Source organism: Monosiga brevicollis, genomic scaffold (genome assembly GCF_000002865.3).
Source record: "Monosiga brevicollis MX1 MONBRscaffold_5 genomic scaffold, whole genome shotgun sequence".
NCBI lineage: Eukaryota > Choanoflagellata > Craspedida > Salpingoecidae > Monosiga > Monosiga brevicollis.
Genome location: NW_001865042.1, coordinates 102,370 through 118,065, shown reverse-complemented (window position 1 = coordinate 118,065; position 15,696 = coordinate 102,370). Strand labels below are relative to the sequence as shown.

General features: G+C 55.9%; 6 protein-coding genes across 6 annotated transcripts; 3 read left to right on the top strand and 3 right to left on the bottom strand.

Moving 5' to 3' along the window:
- Nucleotides 1-243: 243 nt before the first annotated feature.
- MONBRDRAFT_15581 (uncharacterized protein) lies at nucleotides 244-1,313 on the bottom strand (the record flags this gene model as incomplete). The annotated part of the gene is made up of 3 exons (XM_001744016.1): nucleotides 244-378; nucleotides 489-866; nucleotides 1,047-1,313. The coding sequence occupies 3 exons, from the start codon at nucleotides 1,311-1,313 to the stop codon at nucleotides 244-246; spliced, it is 780 nt and encodes a 259-aa protein (XP_001744068.1).
- Nucleotides 1,314-2,304: 991 nt separating this feature from the next.
- On the bottom strand, nucleotides 2,305-4,675 carry MONBRDRAFT_15805 (uncharacterized protein; the record flags this gene model as incomplete). The annotated part of the gene is made up of 11 exons (XM_001744015.1): nucleotides 2,305-2,478; nucleotides 2,572-2,668; nucleotides 2,794-2,948; nucleotides 2,976-3,104; nucleotides 3,202-3,225; nucleotides 3,306-3,415; nucleotides 3,501-3,633; nucleotides 3,753-3,772; nucleotides 3,903-4,169; nucleotides 4,254-4,402; nucleotides 4,473-4,675. Coding segments are annotated over 11 exons (1,461 nt in total), but the record flags the coding sequence as incomplete, so codon positions are not given.
- A 1,548-nt stretch (nucleotides 4,676-6,223) lies between these two features.
- On the top strand, nucleotides 6,224-8,647 carry MONBRDRAFT_36302 (uncharacterized protein; the record flags this gene model as incomplete). The annotated part of the gene is made up of 1 exon (XM_001744200.1): nucleotides 6,224-8,647. The coding sequence occupies one exon, from the start codon at nucleotides 6,224-6,226 to the stop codon at nucleotides 8,645-8,647; it is 2,424 nt and encodes an 807-aa protein (XP_001744252.1).
- Nucleotides 8,648-9,116: 469 nt separating this feature from the next.
- Nucleotides 9,117-12,190, top strand: MONBRDRAFT_6604 (uncharacterized protein; the record flags this gene model as incomplete). Its single annotated transcript, XM_001744199.1, has 8 exons — nucleotides 9,117-9,866; nucleotides 10,183-10,434; nucleotides 10,736-10,893; nucleotides 11,110-11,200; nucleotides 11,290-11,565; nucleotides 11,640-11,711; nucleotides 11,797-11,907; nucleotides 11,990-12,190. 8 exons carry the CDS (start codon nucleotides 9,117-9,119, stop codon nucleotides 12,188-12,190), a joined length of 1,911 nt encoding a protein of 636 aa, XP_001744251.1.
- Nucleotides 12,191-12,707: 517 nt separating this feature from the next.
- Nucleotides 12,708-14,265, top strand: MONBRDRAFT_36301 (uncharacterized protein; the record flags this gene model as incomplete). The annotated part of the gene is made up of 3 exons (XM_001744198.1): nucleotides 12,708-12,845; nucleotides 12,946-13,548; nucleotides 13,664-14,265. The coding sequence occupies 3 exons, from the start codon at nucleotides 12,708-12,710 to the stop codon at nucleotides 14,234-14,236; spliced, it is 1,314 nt and encodes a 437-aa protein (XP_001744250.1). The 3' UTR covers nucleotides 14,237-14,265.
- A 109-nt stretch (nucleotides 14,266-14,374) lies between these two features.
- MONBRDRAFT_31623 (uncharacterized protein) lies at nucleotides 14,375-15,695 on the bottom strand. The gene has a single exon (XM_001744014.1). It carries the CDS (start codon nucleotides 15,567-15,569, stop codon nucleotides 14,448-14,450), a length of 1,122 nt encoding a protein of 373 aa, XP_001744066.1. The 5' UTR covers nucleotides 15,570-15,695; the 3' UTR covers nucleotides 14,375-14,447.
- Nucleotide 15,696: the final 1 nt, after the last annotated feature.

Below are 15,696 nucleotides of genomic sequence, written 5' to 3'. Positions count from 1 at the left end.
AGGCCCGACACATTTGGGTGCGCACCATCTCAGGAGCTGGCACCGTAGGGCCCTTTGCACCGGGTACCCAGTGCCCTGATCAATAACGACGAAAAGTGTTGATTGAGAGCCACTTTTTCTTTTCGTCTTTCTGTTTTCGACGAAGTGCTGTTTATTTGTTTGGACAAGTGACAGGCGACGAGTTTGGGAATGGAATTAGGCCAGAGCCGGGTCAATGCGTCAACGGCAAACGGATAATTGAATTTATTGGACAGTCCAGCCGCCGTCAAGAGCAAGAGTCTGTCCAGTGATGTTGCGAGCGTGATCCGACATCAAAAACTCGGTGGTGCCGGCCAGCTCGTCCAGAGAGATGAAGGCCTGCTTGGGCATGGGTTTCAGCTGTGTAGCAAAAAGGAACGGAGGATGAGTCCCCAAACAAACCACGAGGCAAGCAATGGCAAGTGTAGCCATGAGAAAAGAGGGGCCCTGAAAGCACGTCTAATACGTACGAAGATTTCGGCAACGACTTGCTCGCGGGTCATGCCATGGGCCTTGGCTTGGCCCTCAATCTGGGCCTCGACCAGCGGGGTCATGACGTAGGCAGGGCACACAGTGTTGATGGTGATATCGCAATCAGCGGTCTCAAGGGCCATGACCTTGGAGAAGCCAACCAGGCCGTGCTTGGCGGCCACGTAGGCCGATTTGTACTTGCTGGCAATGAGGGAGTGAATGCTTCCGATGTTGACAATGCGACCATAACCATTCTCGCGCATGCTGGGCAACACGGCCTTTGTCATGGAAGCACAGCCGACCAGCATGACGTCGACGAGCAGTTGCCATTTGTCATCGGGAAAGTCTTCGAGGGGCGACACATGCTGGATACCGGCCTGTGCGGGGGAGGGCACCCCCAAGTGCAGTTGATGAGCGAAGCATCGAAAAGGCCATGGTCCAGACAGGCATTGGGACCGGGTCAAAACTGAACGAAAACAAAAAGAAGAACAAGGAGGACGTGATAAAAAAAAAAAAAGGACGAGGAGTCAGGAGGGAGCTCAGCACGGTGGGCGTACATTGTTGACCAGCACGTCGGGCGGGTTGTCTTGCAGCTGGGCCATGAGATCGCGAATGGAATCCTTGTTGCTGACGTCAAGGGCATACGCCCCAATAACATTGCCACCGGCTGCACGCAGCTCTTCGGCGGCAGCCTGGGCCGTCTCCAGCTTGAGATCGGTGATCATGACACCATGCTTGGCCGGGGACTTGTTGCAGAGGTAGGCGGCAATCCCCTTGCCGATGCCACTGCCGGCCCCCGTCACCAAAACGCGGCGTGTTGCCATGGCCATGATGCCGATTCCAGCCTATACGAAGCATCAAAGCACAAATCAGGAAAAGCGCCAAACCGGAGAGCCGACTCATTGGCTGCTTCACCCCACGAGACGGCGTGTCGCCATTCAAATAGGGCTCGCCCCCGTTGAGCCCGGCAGCGGCCGCACAGATAGATGGTTTAAACCCCTTGATACCAAGACGGAAGAACCACACTCAGCCCCATTCACCCTCCCCCGTTGACCCCTTTGACCCCTTGAGACCGCACCTCTCTACACCTTGTCACGCGGAGCCCTGACTGCCATTGAGATCCAAGTTCGGAGCCACTGAGAGAGCAGAGAGAGCAGAGAGCAGAGAGAGAGCACAAACCTGCGAAAAAGCAAGAAAATGCTTAAACCGAATCATCTAACCTTACTCATGACACTCACGTGATGCTTTTTGTCTTCTCTCGAGAGAGAGTCTCTCTTTGTTCTCCTTTGTTCTTTCTCTCTCTCTCTCTCCTTTGTGTCTTTATTAAATTTTCTGTCTCTCGTTATTTGTTTCGTGTTTTCTCTCTCTTTTTTCTTGATTTTTTTTTTTTGAAGAGGGCTTGGGGGCTGTACATGTATGCTCTACTGGGTCTCTTTTCTTGTCGAAGGCCGTTTTTTTTTTTTTCCTGACCTGGGGGTGATAAACAGGACCCGTGGTCGTTGACATAAGTACCAACTTCCTCTTTGACTCAAACCTTTAAAGCAAAGATGATAGAGCCATCAGCAGCTTTTCTTTTCTCCATCAATTTGCACAATAGATCGGTCGAGAAATCAAATTCGGGGATATGCTTGATTGTTATTACTATAAACTACATAAACCAGACTTTACCAAATGCCCCAAGAACCTTGCTTGGCATCGCCAGGCGTCAGCTGTAGGCAAATCTCGCCGTTGGCGTCCACGTCAACGTGAACCCGCATGCCCGCTTGCAGTTCACCCTGTGATTGCCAGAATGGCTCATGAGCAAATTCTCTTTGGTCAACCTCGACCCGCGCACCGACCGATTCTCACCTTTTCGTGGACCATGGCAATGCGGTTGATGACCAGCTGGTCAATCGCGTGTTGCAACGAGCGGGCACCAAAATGAATGTCAAACTCGCTGGCCAGGACCGAGTAGACGGCATCCGACCACGACAGCTCAATATTGTGCCGCTATCGAGCACATTGAGTTCCGTCGCCACGTCTTGTGAGAGCACGACGTGCTTGAAGCACACACCTGCTGCGGGCTCAGACAGCAAGACTCACCTCGGCTGCCTTGACAGCCCAGTTGTCGAGCTCCATGCGAATTAGATCACGCTGCTCAGCATCGGTAAAGGGCGTAAAGTACACTGTCTGATCAATGCTGCAAGTGGCGCAAATCCCCCAGTCACAGAGCACGTGAAGGGCCTCTCGAACCACAAAAAAAAAAAAAAAAAAAGAGAGAGAGAAAGTCTGTGCACCAAAGTTGAACCACCCATGCAGACATACCGGCCAAGGAATTCATCTCGTTGAAAGTGTCGCTTGAGAATGGGTCGGATCACATGCTGTTTGAATTCTCGTGAAAGCTGAAAACTAGTTTCGCTCTGATATACGATGCGAGTAAGCGGTGAGTCAAAGCGGGTGATCAGCCGACGCGCACAAGTCTTTCATACCTCTTGAGTTTCCTTGACAGCCTGCCGCAACTCCCAGGCATGCTGTGCGATCACGTCGCTAGCCAGGTTGGAGGTCATGATGAAAACAGCATCCTTACACTCGACAGTTTGGCCCCGACCATCCGTAATGCGGCCCTCATCGAACAGCTATTGCACATTTACATGTTAATCCCCCGTCACAATAAAATTGGAATGCCACGGGAAAGGGCACGGATCGAGGCAGAACAATCAAAACACTCCCAACCTGCAAGAGCACAGTCAAGACATCCTGCAGCATGTCCCACACCGTCAGTAAGCATAGGTGGCACGGCACAGACAGAACGGCATTCGATCGAGCTTGACACCTACCGGATGCGCCTTTTCAACTTCGTCGAAGAGGACCACAGCGTTTTTACATTTGCTGAGCGCATTGGTCAGCACTCCACCATCCTCGTGCCCAACGTAGCCAGCGGGCGAGCCTAGAGTCGGCGCAGGGTGTTAGCAAAGAGCGTTTGGATGGTCGCCATGGGTGCCATGGACGCTGCCAAGGAGTTTGAGTCTGACCAATGAGCTTCGAAACTTCGTGCTTCTCTTGAAACTCGCTCATGTCGAGGCGGACAAAGCCCTCGAACGAGGCCGGCACGCGGGGCGACTCATCGTCATGAATGTACTGTGCAATACGCTTGGCCAGCTCCGTCTAGTCAAGCCCAGAATGCAAACACGTCCAACGATCAGACCAGGCAAACCGACCATCAAAAGCAAATTGGCTACAACCACGTTATATTAGCCCTGACAGCACTGGCTGAAAACCCCCACCTTGCCGACGCCAGAAGAACCTGCCAATAGGACAGGCATTGGGGAGTTGGGTCCAAATAAAATAGGGTGAGCCAATGTCGCACAGTGCTCATCGATCAGTTTTGATGTAGGACCAGCAAAATGCCCCCACCACGTTGGGCAGCAACATACCGAGGAAAAGGAACACGAGAGGATGATCTTCGTTGTGCCAGCCATTTTCCTTGCGTCGGATAGCAGCGGCCACGGACATGATGGGGCCATCCTGGCCGACAATGTAGCGATGAAGGCGGTCTTCCAGTGGGAAGAGCTGCCGGCGGCGACGAGCCTCGGCAGCCTGGGCCTGTTGATGCTTGGCTTTGATGGTCTCGTATTGTTGAGCATAGTCGTCCAGCATGGCCTCGATGGCGGGCGTGGCCGCCAAGTCACGCGGCACGTCTCCTGCGGACCAGCACAGAAGAGTTAGAAAGCAAGCCAAGCTGAAGCAGATTGCGTTCCATTCAGGGGGCAAATGCATGGACTTACCCGCAGCCGAGTGCATGCCGGGATCAGCGGCGCGGTCCATCAGGAGCTTGATAATGTCGGCTTGACCAAAAAGCGCTGCATAGTGCAAGGCCGTCAAACCCAGGCCCGGCTGCAAAGGATCCAAATCGGACGAAAATTCACGCTGCCCGCTCAAACGTGAGGGTTCCCCCCGGCATGATAAGTGAGGAAAGATGAGAGATTGAACATGGGCTGGAGCACAATGTTCTTACCTGCCGGGCAATGACAGAGTGGCGAGTGAATCGCGCAGCACCGTAACGATCCTCCTGGTTGGGGTCAGCACCGGCGTCCAGCAGAGCACGCACGACGTCGGCCTGCCCGCGGACGACAGCGAGATGGAGAGCTGACCAACCAGCCTCATGCCGCAGGTCGGCATCCACCTGGTGGCTAGTGAGCAGCTGCACACGTGAACGCGTTCAGAGTGAGAATAAACTCGTGCGCGTGGATGTGGTGGGCACACACGAGTAATGGCTGCACATGGCGACCCGCCGTGCAGAAGGTAAAAAAAAAAGGTACCTCTTGGACCCGGGCCGAATCCTGGCGTCGAATGGCGGCAAAGAGCTCCTGCTGGGACCTCGAGTGGGGGGTTTGGTCACTGGCACATGCTGCAGTAGTGGCTCCAAGCGCTGTCCCGGCCAGCGCCAGGCCGGCCAGGCGGCCCCACCAGTCTTGCGTGCGCCGGCGGTCCCTGGTGTGCGTCAGGGCAGCAACGGCCGCCGGTGCAGACGTGGCAGCGTTGGCTGTTGGCGCAAGGCGCTGGACAGCCTTCCCAACCAAGTCCTGTCGGGCTGTCTGCTGCAGCAGCCGTGAAGCACGATTAAGCTTGCGGTAGTCTAAGCGCCGTCCGCGACGAGCAGCAGGCCCGAGGGTTTGTCGCCACATGTTTGCAACCTGCACCTGCAACAACACGAGCACCTCATGTGAGCACGCACAGCCATGTGATGTTGCATTCAATCCCTCGACAGCCAGTTGCGCCGACTACTCCACCGCTTTCTCCCTCCTGAGCAGGTAAAAGCCGCACGTAGTACCTCAAGTCTGTCCCTCTCCAGGCGCTCTTGTCGCGGCAGTTGTCGCAGCAGATCCGACGCAGTCAGTCAGTCAGTCAGTCAGTCAGTCAGTCAGTCAGTCGGGGCTGCCGTCTTGGAGCTGTTGTTGACGCGGATGAAAAAAATGTGAGCGTCTGCTTTCTCTGGTAATAAGAGTGCAACTCGCATCTTCTCTGGGCTCGACTCTACCCCTTCGTTAGATCTCTGATTCCGGCTTGATATTAACTGTTGTCCAACCGCTACTTTGCGTGCACCTCTACAAGTCCTTCTTCACCCAGATACATCTCTTTTCCTCTCACCACTTGGCGTCTCCACCTCTGCCACCCATTCGTTTCTCGCTCTTTCCAGTACCTGAACACAGCAAAACATTCTGACATTCTGACATTTTATTGTCAGACGTTTATAAGAGAGAGAGAGAGAGAGAGAGAGAGAGAGAGAGAGACAGAGAGAGAGACAGAGAGAGACAGAGAGAGACAGAGTTTTGAGAGAGAGAGAGAGAGAGAGAGAGAGTTCACGTGTTTTTTTTTTTTTTTCATTTTTCGGGCGACAGTGTGTGTGTGCTCGGCCAGCTGGCTGCCTCTGCGTGGCCTCTGCGTGTCTTGGCGTTTCCGTCTCTGATTGCCAAGGGGGGGCGTGGAGGGGATTCATGCGAGGGGAAGAGGTGCTCTTTCGGTTTCGTTTAATGCTCCCTGTGGACCTTTGTGGGAAGGACCTGTGGTTGTCTGATGCCATCTGTGGGTTTAAGCCAGGCGGCGGGCCGTCGGCTCTCACAACTTGATCGTGTTCGGGCAAGCAGGCTGTGTTGGTTTCAAACCCTGGTGCCTGTGCCGAGCTAGGTGATTAAATCCAGTGTGTGTGTGTGTCCTCGCAATCTGAACTTGCCGCCACAGGGGGCTCGGGGGCATCATGCCGCGACTTGCGCCGGCGATACGCCGGGTGAGCCCTCGACTCTGGTCGAGGCCAGCGGTTGAAACAAATGGACGTCCAGCAGCGCGGCGATGGCTTTCCTCGGGTGATTTGGCCATGCTGAAAACCAGCCGGCACGTGTTTTCCCGACGAGATACCGGTCTATCACCGCTCTTGCACTTGCTCTCTTTTGAGGATGAGGTCAGCAAGAGCAAGGACCCACCGCCGGAGGCTGGACCGCTCTTACAAGCTGCCTCGCGCCAGGATGAGGACGTGAGTCTCAAAGATCTTGTGCATGAAATTGTCGGTGACAATATCGATCGGCAAACTGCCCTTCAGGTCCATTGCCGGCGCGCAGCTGGCCAGTCTTGGTTTGGCTCGGGCATGGGCGTCGCGAGTGCACACACCATCCTAGCCTGGCTGGCGGAATGGCAAGGCGAGGTCTCTGCCGCTGCCGAGCACGCCCACGAAGGGTTCAAGGCCCTGGCTTTAGATCTTGGGCCCCGCTCGACGCCCGAGGGCCTCGAGTATCACCGCGACCTGGCGGCAGCCATGCGTCTCAATGTCAACCCGGATGACGAGGTTGAAACTGACCTTCATGAAATTTTCCTGGCCGATGCGGGCGCGCACATGGCCCATGCTCTTCTGCTGCAAGTTATCGATCAGGCCCCAGTCCCGCAACCCGTGGCGTCCGCTGCGGCACGCCGCAGCTCGCCGCCCTCGCCGCCCTCATCGCCCCCCTCTGGCTCAACCTCGACGCCCGGTGTCAACGATGAACAGCAATTGCTAGACCTCTTGTGTGGGCGCGCCCACCTGGACCTGAGCAGCCCGTCGAGAACCCCTTCCGTTAATTCTCACTCTTCAGTGGCCTCCTGGGCCGAGGAACAGGTGGCACCCCTGAGCAACCTTCTGCTGCGTGCCTTGCTCCTGCTTGGCAGCTTGACCAAGCACCCCATGGAGTGTCGCGCGCAGTATCTGCAGGCACAGCTGGATTTCGCGCTCGCTGCTGCTCTGTTGGGCTCTCCGCGCACCTTTGTGCATGCGGCAGCCCAAGCTCTGTTCGTGGCTCGAGAGCTTGACGACAACCATGCCCTGAGTCCGGCACTGCGGATCGCCAGCTGTCAGATTGGCCACGTTCTTCTGGCCTGGACAGCCGAGCAAATGGACCCGGGCACTGCCCGCTCTGGGCCCATGACTGAGACACTCTTGGACCTGGCACATTGGACCGCCCTAGCTCACAGCCAATCCTTGGTGACTTGGAACCAAATTTTGTTTTTGGATCATGGGCGCTTCGCCGTGCCACCTTCCAAGCTGTTGGCTAACCGGGTTCGACTTTTGAGCCTCGCCAGTCAGCGCCCTTTTGCGGCTGCCCCGCACGTTGACTTGGACAGCCAGGACATGCAAGTGCTTGAGCTGGGTCTTCAGGTCTGGCCCACCTTTCACGAATCTAGGATCTCCCGCTGGGGCCTCACCCCGGACAACGCCCTTCACTTTCCCCGCGTGTCGCCCCGAGCCAAGATGGAAGTTGAAGCCAGCTTCCGACCCCTGGTAGCCCCCCTTCCTCGTACATCCACGCGCCAGGGCGCAACCTCACCGGCCAAGCCCTTGGCTCGTTCCAGTTGTGCCTTTGAGCAAGGCGAGGCTTGGTTTTGGCTGGCGCTCGTGGCCTCGGGCCGGCATCACCTGCGTGGTTGCCTTCAAGCCGTTGCCGATCGTCTAGCGCTCTATGGGCCCTGCCTGCCAGCCGTGCAAGAGGCACGAGCCCTAGCCGTGGCCGTTACGCAGGGACAAACAGCTTCGACCGGTGGCTCTTCTGGCTCCTCGAACCTGCCGGTGGCCAGCCCCGTGCATCTGCCAAATGTCCTCAAACGCCGCCGTCACGTGGACCTGCCTTTGCTTCAAGAGGCGTGCGATGCAGCGCATGCAACCGCCTTTACGTCTCGCAACCTGATCCACCGACAAAAGTTGGACCTCCAACTCCTCGAGTACGCCACCCTACTGGATGTGAGTCCGACTGTTTTGGTCAACCTGTGGATGTTGCACTTGTATGTGCAACATCATCTGTACCCGCTCTTGCACGATCCCAAGGCCATCCCGCCCGTGGTCCGCGCCCACAACGAGGCTGTTTTCCAAGCCATGTTCACCATGACCATGCAAGTTTTGACCGCGGGGGGGCAAGTCAGCCTGAAAGATCTCCTCTACGGCGACTCTATGGGCTTTTCCGTTGAACAGGCGCAGCTCGTCTGTTGGTTCTACGAGAACAACGGTGCCGTCCTGCCCCGTCTGAACAGCAACGACCAAACCCTCTCAAGCCAGCGAGACTTGGTGCTCCATGGTCTGAAACTCTTTCGTGGTGCCGTGTTGGAAGCGCAGGCCAACAGTGCCACTCGCGAAGCTCTCAGTTGGCTCTTTGGTCGACGCTAAACCCTTGCAGACCTTCGAATCAGTTTGCGCACTGCCTGCTCAACCCCTTACTTTTGGCGCTGCGCGCCCAACCTTGACCTGCATGACCAATCCAATCCAATCTGTGTTGATCCTTCTATTCACAGGTGCACGCAACTGCATGCTACAATCTACCACCCCGTCCTTCAATAGTCTTTGGTGGCGCAAAAGGAAAAAAAGAAACAAAGAAAAAAAAACCCGTGAAGTTGTGATTTTTTTTTCTTTTTTTTTCTCAAAAAAAATTCTCAAAAAAAAATTTCATTTCGCACACACACACACACACACACACACACACACACACACAGAGTGACGCTGCGCTGATCGTCGAGGGCGAGCAGCGGCATATCCGAGCCTCGCCTCGGTTGGAGTGCTGAAGGTGTGAAGGAGGAAGCCACAAGGTTGTTAGGGGGTGCGGGTCTTGGTGCGGTACAAGTGAACAAGACTGGCCAGGATGGATGTGAGCCTTGAGGAAGTTTCGCTGGAGGCGACCGCGTCAGCGGATCAGCAGGTGACCAGTGAAGCCCTTGATGAAAGCGATGATGAGGTCTTGGTCATGCCGGCCGCGGCTTCGACGGGGCCCTCCGTGCACGATCTCATTCAAGCCCACGAGCGCGCCGGAGCTCCCTTGTACATTATGCTGTCTTCCTTCCATCATACCAAGGGGCCAGTCATTGAGATGGTCTATCCACGCCTGAACCCCGGGGCCAGTGGCGATCGGGATGACCAAGCTCATCATGTGGAAGAAAATCCTGCGCTGCCTGCGGCGTGGGCCCATCTGCCCTTTTTGACGTTGCCGGACGGTCTTCACAACCACCACCAGGACACAACCTTTTTCACAGTACCCGCCTTAAAGCCCGGACATCGCGACCAGCCACAGCAGCGGCTCTTTGGCGTCGCCTGCTCGAGGCAAATCGAGACAGAGCGCCTCGCCGAGCACGCAGAGTATAACCGCAACACCGTCATGAAGGCACTCACGGTGCTTTCACCCTTTCCCGTCTTCAAGCTCTTGGAAAGTGCGCTGGCCCCCACCCTCCAGGTCCTCTTTGAGCAGCGAGCCCTGGACGCTGACACGTTGCTTGTCAGCCAGTATCAGAGCCTGACTCGATCCTTCAACAGCCGGAGCTTTGACCTTCAAGACTATGTTCTTGAGGAAGTGGATGTTACAGGCGTCATCATCCGTCTCCGCCACCGCGTCCTCCAGGTGTGTGTGTGTGTGTGTGTGTGTGTGTGTGTGTGTGTGTGTGTGTGTGTGTGTGTGTGTGTGTGTGTGTGTGTGTGTTGCCTTTTTCAAGCGTCGCAAGTCGATCAACGCTGGCTTGTTCGCCGGGCATGCTTTTTCACCTCCCGCAACGTGATTGGGTATAGATTTTCAAGCTTTTGCTGCTTGGTAAAAAGGTGGGCTTGTTCACCTCGCACTCAGCAAAAAAAAAAAAAAAAATCAACCCCGTCTACTTTTCTCGCTGCCTGCCACCTTCCTGATTGGAGGTTGTGTTTGCTGCGCTGTGGTCCCATGGCAGGTTTTAATTTGTTCTACTAGCTCCGACGTTTCAGCTGCCACCATCAGTCAAACGATTGTGGCTCTCGCCGCCCTGGTACCGGGCATGCTTACCTGCCTCCACACCGCCACGGAAGACGCCCAGGGAGGAAAGATTTTGAGCGCTCGCTCAAGCCCCACCCCTGCGCCGGATGATCAAGTTCATAGCAGCCCAGACGCCGAGGCAGATGCGTGGCTGGATGCTGAACCTCATGCCGCGAGCCCCAATTTGCAGGTGTGCCTGATCAATCCTCCGACCACTGCCGGCAGATCGCAAACTCGAGCCTTTTCGGGACGAGCTTCTTACCTTGTGCGGAACCCTGCCTTGGCCCATTCGACGCGAACATCTAGGCTACGCCGCCCGATGTGACAGAGACTTTGGCTGAGCGTACGAGCAAACTTTTACTGCCAGTTTTTGTGGCCGACCACAGTGGCGGGGTGAGTCAACCCCTAACAACCGAATCGTCGTGCTCTGCTCGACGAGCCGTGACGCCAAACCCATGGTGCTAATGGCTGCCTGTCACCAAATGCTGCAGCATACGCTTTATCCCTATACAACCATCCAGCAGCTGCCTGCTCTTTTGGAGGCCAAATCCTGTTTAATGGGTACCACCAACGCTATGATGACCCAGCATTCTCAGCTGGCAGACGTAGTTGTGGATCTCTGCAATCACAAGGGCAATGTCTCTGTCCAGTAAGTAATGCCACTCCGGCCTCTTTTCGTGCATTTGGGCCTTGATGTTTTGGGTCATGCCAATCTGTTTTAGGTTTGCCAACAAGTTTGTACAAGACGAGGCTGCCTTGTCCACGCCGGATGTGCGGTTCGTCCGTCGTGCAAGCCGTTTTCTTTTATGCTATACTCGCTTATGCGAACCCCCGTTTTCACGTCATAACGTTTCTTTGTTTTCAGCTTTATGGACGACATTATTGCACAATGCGAGGAGGCGCAAAACGCTGCTGCACCCACCTTTGCCGGTTCACCGGCGTGGTGTTGCTATCAGGTGCAAGATAGCTCCTGCTTTAGTGGTCCTGTGCCTGATGCTTTTCATCGCGCCACTGCATACTCACGAGGTTCGCATGTTCACATCAGTTTACGGACTACATTTTGCGCTTTTTGGCTGGCGTGGACTTTGCTCGTGAGCAGCCCACCAAGGAGTCTCTTGATCGCCTCAACGGTGCGGGCTCGTGTTCGTGCTTGATGTTCAACATTAACTGGAAGGACATGCGACAGGCCCTGCGCTGGTCCACAAGATTGCACGTCATTTTCATCGCTTTTGCTTGCCACCATCTAGACTATGGCTCCTTTTATTTTCTGGGCATGCGCTCAACGCACAGTTACGCACGATGGTGCCGTGCCGCAGACAAGGTACGATGGTCCAAGCCCAAGCAAACCATCAAGGTGGTGGAAGCAACCTGACCATCTGATGAACCACGGTGCAGCATATGCGAGAGACGGGCCGGCGCATGTACATGGACAGTCCTCTGGAACACCCTTGCCGCGGCGCCCTGCAGGTGCGTCTTATGCCAGGCAACCTGCCTCGGGGTGTTTTGTTTCCCATTGCATGTTGGTTGACTCACCCTGATGTTGCGAACACAGTTGAAGGACATTGGGCGACGCGCTCGCCAATTTTCGGACATGCACTTTGGCCCCAATCTGGGTGTGCGCAGTCAGCAGGCGATGAAGACGGCGGTTGAAACCAGCTCGCGAGTACGTGAACTAGACCCTCGCCTGGTGACGACATGTATACACACCCTGATGTCATAAACTCGTCCTCTTTCTTTTATCATAGACCCTGACCAAAGCCTTTCAGAGCAGCAAGCAAGGTCTTGGCACAGCCTGGACTTCGGTGAGTAATTGGTGGAACTCGCAGCGGGCTTCTGCAGCCGATGGCGGTGATTCAAGCCCGGCTGCCCGAGACGAGCCCATTATCACGTCTGCGGAGGTTGCGCTTGACGAATCAGCGTCGACCCCACCCATGGTCGAGCCTTGAGACTTTCGGCCCGCGACATGCTCAAGATTCATTTCACTCTACATCTATTCCAAACGGGCTCGTGTTCGTTTTGCCGCACAAAGCCAATTGTTGTGAAACACATTGTTATCTGCATTCCACGGTGCATCCCTTCATCTGATCAAGGTCCCATGTGACGTTACTTCATGCTACCAGTTCAATCGTCGGCGACTTTATATCATTGCGAGGCATCCCGAATTTGAACCGATCGTCCGATTTTGAGTAATTGCGGATGTGTTGGCCTGTCATCTAATCCAACTGGTGCTATTTACCTCATCTCCAAACGCCTGCCCCGAACAGTCAACGCACATTCTTGTTCTACACAGCGATCCCATAAGCCCAACGTCTCTTTCTGTGCAACGCCGTTGCAAGCATGAGCCAAGAAAATACATCAGGGATGAAATTTATTAAATTTTAAACTTTTAAAAGAAAAGTGTAAAAGTGTTTTGACATTGGGCTGCAATTTTTATAAATTTTTTGTAAGGCGATGGCAGCCACGATGCGGGCGGTGCCGCCTGTGCGGGGGGATGAGGTCTCGCGCAGCTCGCGCATTATCGTTGTTGGGGCGGGTATTGCAGGGCTGAGCTGTGGCATTGCCCTGCACCGCCTTGGCTTTGAGGTGCTGGTCCTTGACAAGGTAAGCGGAATGCGCGCAACAGCTTGCAATCCATCGCGCGCGCGTGGCACGCAATCCTTCTTAACTGGGTCGACTCTCCGTCGTCTCTGTTTCCCGGTAGGTGCGCGAGCTGCGCGATGCTGGTTCGGGCATGAGCGTGATTGGCCACAGCTTGGTTCTGCTCGAGGCTCTGGGCGTGAACATTGAAGAGCTGGGCCTGCGGCAAGTCAATGTGTCTTTGCGCAGTTTTGATGATCGCTGTCTGTTTCAAGTCCCACTGGATGCAGACCCAGCTCTGGTTCGGCGTTATGGCTCGGTCCAGTACAACGTGCACCGCGGTGAATTGCAGCAAGCCCTTCTGCGGGCTGCGCTAGCTACAGGCGTGCAGGTGTTGACGGGCTCGCGTGTGGTGGGCTTTCGCGAAGGTCCCACCGATGTGGAGGTGCTGCTCGAGAGCGGCGCCACCTATCACGGAGCTTTGCTTGTTGGTGCCGATGGAACCAACTCGGTGGTGCGCCGGACACTGCTTCCCCAGCATCAGGCTCGGTACAGCGGGTTCTCTTGTTGGCGGGGCATCACCGAGACGCCGCCAGCCTCGGCCACCCGACACGGAGACCGAATGCTCAAAACCATTGTCCATCGTCCGGGCGACGATGTCAGCTTCACGGCGGGCTTTGCGCCGCGCAACCGCTGTTTCTGGGTCCTTGATGTGCGCTACCCCGCGGTTAGTGATGCTTCACCAATGGCGGCCAGTGTTTGTATGATTGCGTCTTCAAACCCTCTCACCTGAACTTGTGCGCGGGGGTGGCGGCTTTGCACTGGGGGGGCCGGGCGTGCAGAACACATTGATGCCTGGCCGTGATGGCAAAAGATACGTGTTGGAGCGCATGACGAACTTGTCGTCAGAGTTCAAGGATATCGTTCAGGCCACCCCTGATGAGAATGTACTGCAGACGGACATTTATGATAGCGACCCCTTTGACTGGCACCGAGGGGGGCGGGTGGTACTGATTGGAGACGCCGCCCATCCAGTGGTGCATCACTTTGGACAGGGGGCATGCTTGGCAGTGGAAGACGCCGTGCGGCTGGCCCGCAGCTTACACGAAGCCCATCCAGACGTGGCGATGAGCGGCGAGCGGCGGCCGGTTTTGTCCTTGGCTACAGTGCGTCAGGCACTGGGAAGCTATGCCAGCCTGGGCGCCCGGGCTCGTGCGTGGTCGTTGGTGTATATATCGCGGTGGTGCGGTGACGCGTACATGCACAACATGCCGTGGCTCAACTGGGGTCTGCAGCTGTGTTTGGTTTTTCCCTTCAACTTGGTGTTTATCGTGGTGATGAAAGTATTGCTGTTTTGGGCGCAGCGTGATCTGCGCACATTTGCCGAGGCACACCTCACCGCCAAACGCACGTGAACCGGTGTTGAAGTGAGCTACCCTTGTGTCTCTCATGTGCTCAGCGTCTTGGACGTCAAGTGTGCGTTTGTGTGTGTGTGTGCACGGGTTGCAAATGAGCGGGCAGTGGGCCAAGCGGCAACAATGGCGAGTATGAATGGCAAACATTATTAATTGATAACGATGCTGTCGTTTTTTTTTTTTTTTTGGCACGCAGGAGGCTTGCGGCACTCTAGTGGGCAGGGGAAGACAGGGGGGAGAAGTAAAAGTCGTAGGCCAAGCCTACACAAAGGCAAGAGACGCTGCAGAGGATGTAGAGGCTCTCCACAAAGGGGATGGAGTCAGTGAGGGCTCGGTTGTGCCACCAGGCGGGGCTGTTGATGCGGAGGCTTTGCCAGAAGCGCAGCGGAAGTGGGGCAAAGTAGGCACATCGCTCGGCAAAGGTGAGGGGCAGTTGGTGGAGGAGAAGGGCGTAAATCCAAATGTAAATGCCGTTGTTGAGGTGAACGGCCTTTTCTTCGCCAATGAGGACGACGGAAGTGATTTTTTGTGCCTTGGCGTCACCCGCGCGATCGGGGATGTTCATGATGACCATGCGGTTGAGGTTCATCATGAAGATGGGCACGAGAATGACGAGAAAATGGTGGTCAATCTGGCCGTCTTGGAGGAGGCAGCCCACCACTGGGGTGACAAAGGTGAGGACGTAGCTGACGCAAATCTCGCCGAGGGCGTTGGCCGACAAGCGCAGCGGAGGCAGGCTGTAAGCAAAGGCGACGGCAAAGGTGCTCAGGCCAAAGGCGACAAAGGGCCAGGGCGCGGCCCGCAGAATCTCAGCCAGGAGGGCAGGGACAGTTTCGAGATCGTAGGTGTCGGGAAGGGAGACGTGCTCACGCAGGATGGCGTAGCGGGCGACACAGGTGGCCCCTGCGAGGGTAGCGCCGACGAGCAGAACCAGGCCCATGAGCAGGGCGGTGCCGCGTTGGATGGTGCCGGTGCGCAGAACCTTGCTGCCTCCGGTCCAGGAGCCAGCGTTCTCGTTGGCCATGTCGGCTTCATAGTCGCCGTAATCGTTGACATAGTGCGTCATGAGGTGGGTGAGCCAAATGGTGGCTTGCAGGGCGACGGCGCTGGCCAGGTCGATGCTTCGGCCCTGCTGCGCGGCAATCAAGACGCCAACAAGATGACAGGCGAGGCTGTAGAAAAGAAACTTGGGTCTTCCAAGCTTGATGAGCTCAAGGAGTTGAGCCGACGTTGAGCGTGTGGCCGTTGGTGCCTTGTCGGCCTCGCGATGCGGCGCGCTGTTGCCCTTGCCACTGACGTCGGTCTCGGCCGCGGAGCGAGTGCGCGGCGCCATTTCACCTGGTCCGCGTCTGATGTTGTGAACAACACCTATTGCAAACAAAAAGACACTTGTGCAGTCTCCTCAAGCCCCGGATGCAACCTGCATTACCGTCCAAAACACCCCGTTCCGCGTCCAACAA